Source organism: Ranitomeya variabilis, chromosome 1 (assembly GCF_051348905.1).
Source record: "Ranitomeya variabilis isolate aRanVar5 chromosome 1, aRanVar5.hap1, whole genome shotgun sequence".
Lineage (NCBI taxonomy): Eukaryota > Metazoa > Chordata > Amphibia > Anura > Dendrobatidae > Ranitomeya > Ranitomeya variabilis.
The window spans coordinates 647,594,681-647,607,425 of NC_135232.1; the positions used below are offsets into that span (position 1 = coordinate 647,594,681).

The 12,745-nt window shown below is 45.3% G+C and overlaps 1 protein-coding gene across 1 annotated transcript in view; it reads left to right on the plus strand.

The window, feature by feature from the left end:
- The window catches only part of SYNJ2BP (synaptojanin 2 binding protein), a 33,100-nt gene extending 23,356 nt beyond the window's left edge, over positions 1 to 9,744 (plus strand). Inside the window, exons 3-4 of the mRNA XM_077262280.1 lie at positions 2,329 to 2,424; positions 5,044 to 9,744. Coding sequence (XP_077118395.1) covers positions 2,329 to 2,424; positions 5,044 to 5,187 — 240 coding nt within the window. The 3' untranslated portion in view covers positions 5,188 to 9,744. The remainder of the gene's footprint in view (positions 1 to 2,328; positions 2,425 to 5,043) is intronic.
- The last annotated feature ends 3,001 nt before the right edge of the window (positions 9,745 to 12,745 follow it).

Below are 12,745 nucleotides of genomic sequence, written 5' to 3' on the forward strand. Positions count from 1 at the left end.
TGTTGGGATCCGGAATCGTGCTCTGATATGGTATTTAGTCGGTTTTATGGAGGGAGCTCCTCTGCCTGCTTCCTCACTCCACCGCTGTCATGCCACGCCCCCCTTCTCAACTTTATTTAATCACCCATCCACTGACTTCTGGATCGGCCATGGCGTCTCCTCAATAGGCGATCTGTATGATGGGGGGGTCTTCATGTCTTTTGAGCAACTGCAAATCAAGCATGATATACAGAGATCCCAGTTTTTTCGATATTTACAGTTAAGGTCAGCCGTACAATCATGTATGAGACAGGCAGGTGCGGGTCGCACTATATCCTCTCTACCCTTGATAGGAATTCTTAAATCGCAGGGTCCCCAAGGTCTTATCTCCTCCCTATATACGTATATGCTATCCTCGGGAGATGCATCTACTGTTAAAGGGAACCTGTCACCCCGTTTTTTCGGTATGAGATAAAAATACTGTTAAATAGGGCCTGAGCTGTGCATTACAATAGTGTATTTTGTGGACCCCCGTTCCCCACCTATGCTGCCAAAATACGTTACCAAAGTAGTCGCTTTCGCCTGTCAATCAGGCTGGTCAGGTCGGATGGGCGTGGTGTCTTCCCCCAGATCTTGCGTAGTTTTCCGTTGGTGGCGTAGTGGTGTGCGCATGTCCAAGGTCCCGAATCCTGCACAGGGGAGTGAAAATAGCAGCGATGTCCGTTAATCCATTGGTGGTCGGTGGGCGCGGCCATCTTGCTTTGGCCGCGCGTGCGCAGAAGCGGCGCTCTGCTGGCCGCGGCTTCAGGAAAATGGCCGCGGGCATCTGCGCGTGCGCAGATGGCTATCGCGGCGGCCATTTTCCTGAAGCCGCGGCCAGCAGAGCGCCGCTTCTGCGCACGCGCGGCCAAAGCAAGATGGCCGCGCCCACCGACCACCAATGGAATAACGGACATCGCTGCTATTTTCACACCCCTGTGCAGGATTCGGGACCTTGGACATGCGCACACCACTACGCCACCAACGGAAAACTACGCAAGATCTGGGGGAAGACACCACGCCCATCCGACCTGACCAGCCTGATTGACAGGCGAAAGCGACTACTTTGGTAACGTATTTTGGCAGCATAGGTGGGGAACGGGGGTCCACAAAATACACTATTGTAATGCACAGCTCAGGCCCTATTTAACAGTATTTTTATCTCATACCGAAAAAACGAGGTGACAGGTTCCCTTTAACTCTGTTAAAGGGAAGTGGGAGGGACTTCTTTCTAATATACAGGGGGAGGAATGGGAAGACATTCTTGAATCCCCAATTAAAGTATCCCCATCAGTTAACAACAGGATGACTCAATTATACATCATACACCAATCGTATTTAACTCCGACACGACTTTTTAAAATGGGTCGATTTCAAACATCAGAGTGTAGGTGCTGTCACTCCTTAGATGCAGACTTCATTCACATGATATGGAGTTGTCCCGTTATTCTTCAGTACTGGAGGGAGGTGACATTACTTGCATCACTGTTATCAATTCCAGTTCCCCTTGACCCGTTAGTTTGTATATTTGGAGTATGGGAGGAGGAGACTTGGGATCACTACATTGATATTTTCTTACGTGAGACGCTCTTTATGGCACGGAAGGTACTGGCTTTGCGGTGGATGGGGAGTACAAGCCCAACTAAGGGAACTTGGATTGAACTGGTCAATTCGATCATTCCGTATGAACGCACGTTGTATCAGAATAGGGGGTGTCCAGGCAAATTTCAAATAATTTGGGATAGGTGGAATTCTTCCCATCTTACTCTATAGACTGGTTGTGGAGTGGGGGTGTCGCGTGGAGGTCAGACGTGAGGTACGGCGGCGAACTAGTAGTTAGCGTAGATACAGTTCTACTTCAAGTGTTTTGGTTTTTGTATGTTTTTCTATTTACATAATTTCATGTGTTACTATTGATCCAGCAACTTTAATAATCATAATATGATGTTGGTTATAGATGACAACTGTATTGTTTCGAGCCTAAAATATGCAGTTTATATGTATTCCATTTTATGTTCGACATTCTTGGATGCAAATATCTTGTTGTTAATAAACGAATTAAAAAAAACAAAAAACGACAGATTTAATCAACCAAGGTATCATTGTAATCTGTATAACGGCACCAACCTGACACTGTGTGTAGGTTACTGTGCACAATCCTGCTGACAGGTTCCCTTTAATTCTAGAGTGGCATGTGCCCCTTGGTACTCTCCTAAAGATAATTTTTGCATAGGGGCTGTCAAATGTCTTTGGCATGGACAATTTGTATTAAACAATATATTTGTATAATTAATTTTCCTTTCTGCTCAGATAAACGGTACTAAACTAGAAAACCTCTTGCACAAGATGGCTGTGGACCTCTTCAGGAACTCTACTGACCCCGTGGTGCTAAAAGTCCAACATCAGGTCTCTGCCATTAATTGCTTTACGTCAGTCTTCAGCTACGCATGTGTTATATGTAGATTATTCCTTCCTGAACTATTTCTGTGTTGTGCAACTTTGGACATAAATTGTCCATTGTGTTTTTGGCTGGAGAAAAGGCACTTCATGTGCCAGCAAAGTCAAGAGCTTGGGGTCCCCACTGTCACATCTGAGCAGCATAGTCACTGGTTAGGATCTCGGGTCACCCTTTTTTGCCTAAGCTTTTGCTTCTGTTCACTCCCTATATGTTCACAAAAAGCATTGGGCCTGATTGCCAAAAAGATGGCCCCACTCACCATTGAGGGCTCTGAAGAGGATGCATGGGCAAGCAGTGTGCCAGTGTCTCCCCTTCGCATGAGATTGCACTTTCTGTAGTTCTGGTTTAGTTTGACCTTTCCCAACTATGTATAAACTTTATATAAAAAAAAAAAAAAGAAGCTGCCCTTAGTACTACGCCAAAACTTTACCATATATGTAAGCTTTAGTTTTTCCAGCAGACAAGTTACGTAAAGTTGACACTCGGTCTGAGGGACTAGTTGACCACAGGTCCCATTGCTGGCTTGCACTTCCTCTATGTTAAGTGCCATTGTCACCTTTCAACTCTTCGGCTCACAACCGTTCTTTTCATAAGCCCAGTTTATTCTTCTTTCAGCCCATTTGGCCGAGACTGCAGGAATCACCGGTCTGGATTTAACCTGTAGTCCACGAGTTTAGTACCCCTGGTCTAGGAGTGGGGGGGTCCAAAAAAGGACAAATAGAGCACCAAGGTGCTAGGTAAAATATTGATCTTCATTCCTTGGTCTTGAGTAAAACTGTTGAACTTGTTTTCTGAAAACCCCTTGTACGTCTGCCACGTTGTGGCTTTTACTGCATGCCGATGTAGGGGCCAGCGGAGTCTGAGGACCCCCTTTAATACAAGGAGAAATCATATGTGGCTGGTTCTTTGCTCCTTTCATAGTAATGATTAAAAAAAACAAAGGGTGCCCACTGGCATAAATGTCACCATACAGAGGCAGCCATTTGTCCCAATATTGCGTATCTGCCGTTTAGGAGTCAGGAGGAAGGGCTTGGTGACCACCTCTGTGGGGGCTGCATTGTCTTTTACTTAATTTGGAGGGTGGATGGGGAGAAACCAGAATAACTAATTATACATGTAAATGCTTTATGATGGATATATTGTGACTTGTTTGTAGCCATAGAAACAGAATTGATCTGGGTTTATCCATTAATGATGGATGGCAGCAGATGTGTTCTACCTCCTGGTGTAGGCCATTGTTCTCTGTAGACAAATGCTAGCTGTCAGGTTTCGTTCTCTCCCCTCGTCTTGCCTGGTGAATTCCTCTAGCAGCCGAGCAGGACGCCTGTTCCAGTCTGCAGCCTCTGCGTTCTTGCTCCTTGTAACCCCTGGCTGAGGCTCGGCTTCAGGATCTGCTGCACAGATAGATGTACACAAGCCACTGCACGGATTATCATACCAGTGAGGATGGAAATGAGTCGTTATAGCAGATGAACTCCATTTGGAGAAGCTGCCGGTTTGCCCTTCAGTTAGTGGTGTCAGCGCCATGCTTCTCTCATGGGATTGCGAGCTCTGCTCTACAGCATAAAAAAATATTTCTTACCTACAACTTGGTGCCAGGGAGAAAGAAGTCTCCTCTCCTCCATACTGGAAGCTCATAACTACAGCATCCTAGTGCAGATTTTGGGATGAATAAATCAATATATTCTCTTGTCCTTAGATGTGAACCTAAAATGGTTTCCGACAGTCAGATTTATTTATGGCCATCTTGACCGTATTTCTTCTTGTTGCGCTTCTTCCTAGGGAGGAATATAAAGTCTGTCATTAGTGGCTATTAAAAGGGGTTTTCTCATCACCGTAAAGGCGCCTTCAGACAACCGTATAAATAGGACTGAGACCAATCCGCAATGCATGGACTGAGCATGGGTCTCCTGACCCGAGCGTGACAGCGTCATGTATTTCTTTGAGGATGTCCCACTCGGGTCGGGAGATCCACTGGCAGTCCGATCTCGGACTGATTTTATACGTGATGACCTATTGCCATAATAGACCATCGCTTACTGACTGCTGGGGGGGGGACTGTCCTCCGGGCCCCACATTGTTCCTTACAAAGAACCTCCTTTAATCTTTCTATTCCTGGTTCCTGTGCTGAGAATTGCAATGTGGACCCAACAACGTGACGTTCTGCATAGATTGAGTTGCATCATGCAGTATCAGCTGGATCCCCCATGATCTGGGATCTGCTCCCACCTACGGTGAAGGAGATGACAGTGTAAGTGGAAACCCCTGTAAGGCAGAAGCCATCTCCTATTGATCTATCTTAGGGTTGTTCTGGTGCAGGACCAGGAACCCCAGCTAAATCCTGGATACTTGTCATGGGGTTAGGAAGTCAAGAGCCACACACAAGACATCACTTGCCACATCGTGGTCGCTCTTATGGCTTATGTTTAGGATCCAGGGTGTTTTTACTTTTTGATCATTGTTTGGTGAAATCCGTGTTACTCTTATTTTTTTTTATGTTTTACATATGTAATGTATTTGCACCATTTAAAATATCCGTTATTTATTTATTTTTTATGTTTCCCCAGAATCATCTAAATGGCCCTCTGGGAAGTAGAAGTGATAGAGACTCTGAAGGGACCTCGCTGGCAGTAATCGTGGTGCCCGTACTTCTAGCAGCTGTGGCCATCTATGCATTTGTCAAACTTCGACAGCGTGCAGCGCGATTCTAAAAAAAAAAAAAAAAAAACACAAAAAGCCAAAGTGTGAATGTACTAAGAAGACAAACTAATACAACTCTACCTACATGCGCGATCTCCCAAGATGCCTCCACAGTGTACGCTGCCTATTTAATCGCTTGAAGTGGGCACAAGCCACAGGAATATTTGAGTACAATCATTCTGGCATTATAGTAGATGTCATATGCTCCTGTCCTAATAATTAATTGGAAAAAAGTTATTTTTTTATATATAATATATAAATCACGTCCATGTATACATTTTTATTTTTTCCTGCCTTAGGAGTGTGGTGGTGGTGGGGCCCTTTACTATATGAGGTACAGTACGTGCTTTTATGTCTTGGACTCCAAAGGAAAGGATAGAAGATCTATTTTGTAGGAAACAGTCTTCCTATAGGAAGTTGAGCATTACTTAATCGTTCCACGAGCAACGAGTCGGAAGCGGTAAGCTCCGCCCCCATGACTTCTGCTCTGAAAAGTCATGATTACAGGAAAGTGAGACTTTCTTGGTTTTCATATGTGGCCGGTTATGTTCGTGTCCTTGAGGAAGTTTAGTAGGAGTCGTTTTTAAGAGCATCTAGATTATGTACGGAGGCCTGTCCTGGTGATGGGTTCCCCCTTACTACACTACTGTGCCATACCAAATTTCCAGTATAAAGACTAATCCCCTCTCTGGAGGCTGCAGGCAGCATTCTCAGATTGTACTTTCCCTAGAATATGTAGGTTTCCTTATGTGCTAGGAAGGAATTTGTTAATCCTGGACGGTCAGCAGCCTAATGATGTGGTTATTCAATGGCCACCGGTGAGGAGAGCACCTGATGCACTTTAAGCTTCAGAGCAACCTGCCCTTACATTTGGGTATACCAGAATGCAGTGGTGCAGCCAGGCTCTGGTTCGTGCTGCCTGTAGCTTGGCCGTTATGAATCTAACAACAAGTTCTTTTAAACCTGATCTGTCACCATTCCTAAATACTAGTATTCTCCATAAAAAACAATTGTGGATCATTATTTCTTGGATCTGTGTTGCGCCGCGTCCCTCTGTTGTTCCTCCTGATAAATGGACGTGAACATTTACTGCGTGAAAAGGGCGTGTCCCTGTAGAATGCAGCTATGCCTGCACTGATTGGTCCATTTCAGAGTGCGCAAGGACACACCCCCTAACATGTATCACCCATTTGTCCATGTATTCTTACTTTTCGTGGAGGAATAACCAAGGAGCGTCACATCAGAGTTATAAGAAGTTGCGAGGAATACAAGCATTTACTGAAACAGAGGAACCAGGAGTGTTGAAATTTCCTCTTTAATACACTATTAAAGTCTTATTTATTTCTTACAGTGAACCCAATAAACGACACCTAATCTTTGATATTTTAACCTTAATCTTATTTGACGCCCTTATCTCGCTTTCAGCTCATAGTATTAATTTCTTGGATCGTGAGGAGCTATTATCTGATTATCTGTATAGGGCCTCATTCACACTAGCATACAGTGCCTACAAGTAGTATTCAACCCCCTGCAGATTTAGCAGGTTTAATAAGATGCAAATAAGTTAGAGCCTTCAAACTTCAAACAAGAGCAGGATTTATTAACAGATGCATAAATCTTACAAACCAAAAAGTTTTGTTGCTCAGTTAAATTTTTATAAATTTTAAACATAAGTGTGGGTCAATTATTATTCAACCCCTAGGTTTAATATTTTGTGGAATAACCTTTGTTTGCAATTACAGCTAATAATCGTCTTTTATAAGACCTGATCAGGCCGGCACAGGTCTCTGGAGTTATCTTGGCCCACTCCTCCATGCAGATCTTCTCCAAGTTATCTAGGTTCTTTGGGTGTCTCATGTGGACTTTAATCTTGAGCTCCTTCCACAAGTTTTCAATTGGGTTAAGGTCAGGAGACTGACTAGGCCACTGCAACACCTTGATTTTTTGCCTCTTGAACCAGGCCTTGGTTTTCTTGGCTGTGTGCTTTGGGTCGTTGTCTTGTTGGAAGATGAAATGATGACCCATCTTAAGATCCTTGATGGAGGAGCAGAGGTTCTTGGCCAAAATCTCCAGGTAGGCCGTGCTATCCATCTTCCCATGGATGCGGACCAGATGGCCAGGCCCCTTGACTGAGAAACAGCCCCACAGCATGATACTGCCACCACCATACTTGACTGTAGGGATGGTATTCTTGGGGTCGTATGCAGTGCCATCCAGTCTCCAAACGTCACGTGTGTGGTTGGCACCAAAGATCTCGATCTTGGTCTCATCAGACCAGAGAACCTTGAACCAGTCAGTCTCAGAGTCCTCCAAGTGATCATGAGCAAACTGTAGACGAGCCTTGACATGACGCTTTGAAAGTAAAGGTACCTTACGGGCTCGTCTGGAACGGAGACCATTGCGGTGGAGTACGTTACTTATGGTATTGACTGAAACCAATGTCCCCACTGCCATGAGATCTTCCCGGAGCTCCTTCCTTGTTGTCCTTGGGTTAGCCTTGACTCTTCGGACAAGCCTGGCCTCGGCACGGGAGGAAACTTTCAAAGGCTGTCCAGGCCGTGGAAGGCTAACAGTAGTTCCATAAGCCTTCCACTTCCGGATGATGCTCCCAACAGTGGAGACAGGTAGGCCCAACTCCTTGGAAAGGGTTTTGTACCCCTTGCCAGCCTTGTGACCCTCCACGATCTTGTCTCTGATGGCCTTGGAATGCTCCTTTGTCTTAACCATGTTGACCATGTTTGAGTGCTGTTTACAAGTTTGGGGAGGGTCTTAAATAGTTAGAAAAGGCTGGAAAAAGAGATAATTAATCCAAACATGTGAAGCTCATTGTTCTTTGTGCCTGAACTACTTCTTAGTACTTTAGGGGAACCAAACAGAATTCTGGGGGGTTGAGGGGTTGAATAATAAATGACCCTCTGAAAAGACTTTTCCCAATTTAAAAAAAAAAAAAATAAACAAAGAAATAACATTCTTTTTTGCTGCAGTGCATTTCACACTTCCAGGCTGATCTACAGTCCAAATGTCACAATGCCAAGTTAATTCCAAATGTGTAAATCTGCAGGGGGTTGAATACTACTTGTAGGCACTGTATACTAGTCAGTATTTTAAAGCTAAAGTGGAACATGACCGTATAATGGACAGATTGGGATCGCCTCATGGTTTTGTCTCCCCAATTCTAATGCAAAAGATTGACTGAAACCTGCCAGTGAGGTCAAATTAAAGTAACCCTCTTTCCCCCCCCCCCCCCCCCTTTTGTAAAATAAAAATATAACTTATACTTATTTTGATGGTTTCCACTAGTTTTTGGGAGTTTTTGCATAAAATATTGATGTTCATTAAAGGAGTATTCTGACCTTAACAAGTGATATGGGCTGACTTGTAATATCACAGCAGTAGTTCACACTGATTTGCAATATCACAGCAGTAATACATAAGTCCTAGCGATATGCCTTCACTTGCTATTACTGGAATACCCCTTTAAGTTATTAAGCCCATGGAAAATAACTGACTGGCGACATTCCTCTGTCTTTATTTCTCTGTAGCATTACCCAGCTTGGTCTTCACCATCCATAGACTTGATATCATTGCTGCCCAGCCATCTTCATGCCGCCGGGCACGGCTAGAATGCAGCAGATGCCCCTATTTAGCTTGTGAATGTTCTCCCCACTCCCTAATAGATGGTTTGTCTCCCAAATAATACTTTGTGCCTTTTTGTTTCCTGATATTGGTGCCTTGTAACAGGTGTATGAATATCTGAAGCTTTACTATATGTTCTCAGCAATTAGTCACTGTAATAATGTTCCTTCTAGTTTTTTGGTTGGTGCGTTCAAGGTTAATCCCATCTTGTAATCCCACCTTTCAGCCATTGAAGAATGAAAAGTTATATACTTATACTTTCACTATTCACTGTCAGCAAGCAGAGATCGTTACAATGTTGACGTTTAAAAGCAAATGTATTTTATAAATTTCCTGGACTTTTATTTTTCAATGATTAGCCGGGCATCTGTTCCTGGGATGGCGGGGCCCTCCCTGGAACAGATCCAATGCCTTGTAGCGGACCTAGGAACAAGGAAGTTTAAGGCCAAATTCAGACGTCCGTGTAGGATGAACCGTAATCCGCGGACGGGCCGCTGGTCTCACTGGATTCTGACAGCCTCGTTTATGCCTATGAAGCTGTCAAGTTCCAGTCAGGAAACCGGTGGACAGTCCTTGCATTGTGGTCCATACTTGGACCGTGATACACGGACGTCTGAATGAGCGCTCGCTCTTAGGGGTCATGCAGACGTCTGTGCAAATCGATCTGATCACTGGCTGTGGGTCTCCCAACTCTGTGTATTGAAATCACTGATCGGACGATTTGCGTGGACGTCTTCATGAGTGCTTACACATATGCATGAAGGAGTAATAGGAGTTTCGTTTCTGCACTGATACTCAGTGTCCATTGGGTGGCACACCAGTGCATGGGACGCTGCAGGAAACTGCATACCCCATGGCAATATCATGTTGTCTAACCCTTAAAGGTGTACTTGTCATTTCATCAGAATATTAAATAAATATTTAGGCTTCTAGCTCTGGTGCTTCTTTATTATATCCTGACTGTTTTTGGAGCAGACACCTGGGTTATTTTCATAGAGCCCCTAAGCTGCTGCATATTTACAAGTCATCCACTCTGCTCGGGATCGGTAAACTCCCACTGAAAATCTGCCAGGACTGTACAAGTTGTAACTTCTGCCCCTTACAACAGTGACCAATTATATGCCAGCCCGGAAAAGAAACCCTTCTGCTCTGTATTCTCGTATTTGGTTTAGACAGGAGAGATGGAGAGAACGGCCAGCCGCACAGTGAGAGAGGAGAGATGGAGCTAACAGCCAGCAGCACAGTGAGAGAGGAGAGATGGAGCTAACAGCTGCAGCACAGTGAGAGAGGAGAGATGGAGCTAACAGCCAGCAGCACAGTGAGAGAGGAGAGATGGAGCTAACAGCTGCAGCACAGTGAGAGAGGAGAGATGGAGCTAACAGCTGCAGCACAGTGAGAGAGGAGAGATGGCGCAACAGCCAGGAGCACAGTGAGAGAGGAGAGATGGAGAAACAGCCAGGAGCACAGTGAGCGAGGAGCGATGGAGAGAACAGCCAGGAGCACAGTGAGAGAGGAGAGATGGAGCTAACAGCCAGGAGCACAGTGAGAGAGGAGAGATGGAGCTAACAGCCAGGAGCACAGTGAGAGAGGAGAGATGGAGCTAACAGCCAGGAGCACAGTGAAAGAGGAGAGATGGAGCTAACAGCCAGGAGCACAGTGAGAGAGGAGAGATGGAGCTAACAGCCAGGAGCACAGTGAGAGAGGAGAGATGGAGCTAACAGCCAGGAGCACAGTGAGAGAGGAGAGATGGAGCTAACAGCCAGGAGCACAGTGAGAGAGGAGAGATGGAGCTAACAGCCAGGAGCACAGTGAGAGAGGAGAGATGGAGCTAACAGCCAGGAGCACAGTGAGAGAGGAGAGATGGAGCTAACAGCCAGGAGCACAGTGAGAGAGGAGAGATGGAGAAACAGCCAGCCGCACAGTGAGAGAGGAGAGATGGAGAGAACAGCCAGGAGCACAGTGAGCGAGAAGATTGAGGGAACAGCAGCACAATGAGAACCAGAGATGAAAGATGGAGGTAACAGCATAGTAAGAGAGGAAAGATTATTTGAGAAACAGCAGCATGTATGACTGTATGTTATTAGAAGAGTCAGTAAAATTTTCCGATAGCTAATGCTAAAAGAAGTTTACAGCTGTACTAGGAAATACGCAGAATGTAAGAGTTGGTGGTGATAGTACAACAGCTGACTTGCAGAGGAGAAGGGCAGGAATTTAACAAATTACTATGTGGGGTGTGAAGATTGTTAACTGCGCAGAGAACAGGGAGAAGGACTGTAAATTAATGGTGCATAAAGGCCCCGTCTCGCATAGCGAGATCACTACTGAGTCACAAGTTTTGTGACGCAACAGCGACCTCAGTAGCGATCTCGCTATGTTTGACACGTACCAGCGACCCGGCCCCTACTGCGAGATCGCTGGTCGAGTCGGAATGGCCTGGACCTTTTTTTGATCGTTGAGGTCCCGCTGACACGGTGTGTGTGACACCGATCCAGCGATGTCTTCACTGGTAACCGGGGTAAACATCGGGTTACTAAGCGCAGGGCCGCGCTTAGTAACCCGATGTTTACCCTGGTTACCAGCGTAAATGTAAAAAAAAACAAACAGTACATACTCACCATCTGATGTCCGTCAGGTCCCTTGCCGTCTGCTTCCTGCTCTCACTGAGTGCCGCCGTACAGTGAGAGCACAGCACAGCAGTGACGTCACCGCTGCGCTCTGCTCTCACTGTACGGCGGCACTCAGTCAGAGCAGGAAGCAGACGGCAAGGGACCTGACGGACATCAGATGGTGAGTATGTACTGTTTGTTTTTTTTGGTAACCAGGGTAAATATCGGGTTACTAAGCGCGGCCCTGCATTTAGTAACCCGATGTTTACCCTGGTTACCCGGGTGCTGCAGGGGGACTTCGGCATCGTTGAAGACAGTTTCAACGATGCCGAAGTCGTTCCCCTGATTGTTGGTCGCTGGAGAGAGCTGTCTGTGTGACAGCTCCCCAGCGACCACACAACGACTTACCAACGATCACAGCCAGGTCGTATCGCTGGTCGTGATCGTTGGTAAATCGCTATGTGAGACGGGGCCTTAAAAGGCCGATCCCCCATATCTACCTGCTCCTCGTACAGTTAGTGGAAGCAAGGCATCACCCTCACCTCTTGCCCTCTATAGCTGTCTCTGCTACTAGAGACCAATTTGAGACTGGGAGCTGCAAGTTACGGAGGAGGGAGACACCTAGTGTACCAGACTTTAGGGCATTTTTACAGGGGTAAAACATTTTCTGCAAACGAAATGATTTTCAATTTGACTGTCAATTGAAGACCATTTTATTGATGCAACAGTGACCATTGACATGCAACATTTCTTGATATTATAGTCTCAGCCTAAGTGAGTCAGGAATATCAGAGAGGAGGACTTGCTTTGAAAAGTAGGGGGGAAAAGGTTCACATCTTACCTGTCCTATGGACTTGTTCAGGGGATAATATTTGGATTCCACAATTTCTGGGATTTTTGTATATTAGACATATTTGAACCGTACTGACGTTTTTCAGATCGTTTCCATACTACTGTTGAAGCTGAGATACAGAGTTTGTAATTGGACGAGTGCCACCGAGACTTGTACAAAGGTGCCGTATTCTGGCTTAATGTCGTGATGTCTGTATTCATATTATGTAACAATGGCTCATAAAGCAAGAAAACAAACACGCAAATCAATGCTTCCTGCTCCCATCCACAGTGATTTTCCATAGTGTTAGATATTAGAGATAAATAGGCAAATGTGAATATACATACTAAAAGCTGAATGTGCCAATCCAGTAAATCTAGACCCCCCCCTTCCAACGATTGAGCGAAAGCTGCCTGACTGTAAATGGCCATTTTTGTAAAATTTCGTTTGTCGGCCCTAGTTTTCTTCGCTGTCTTGAGTATTATGTAAGGCTCT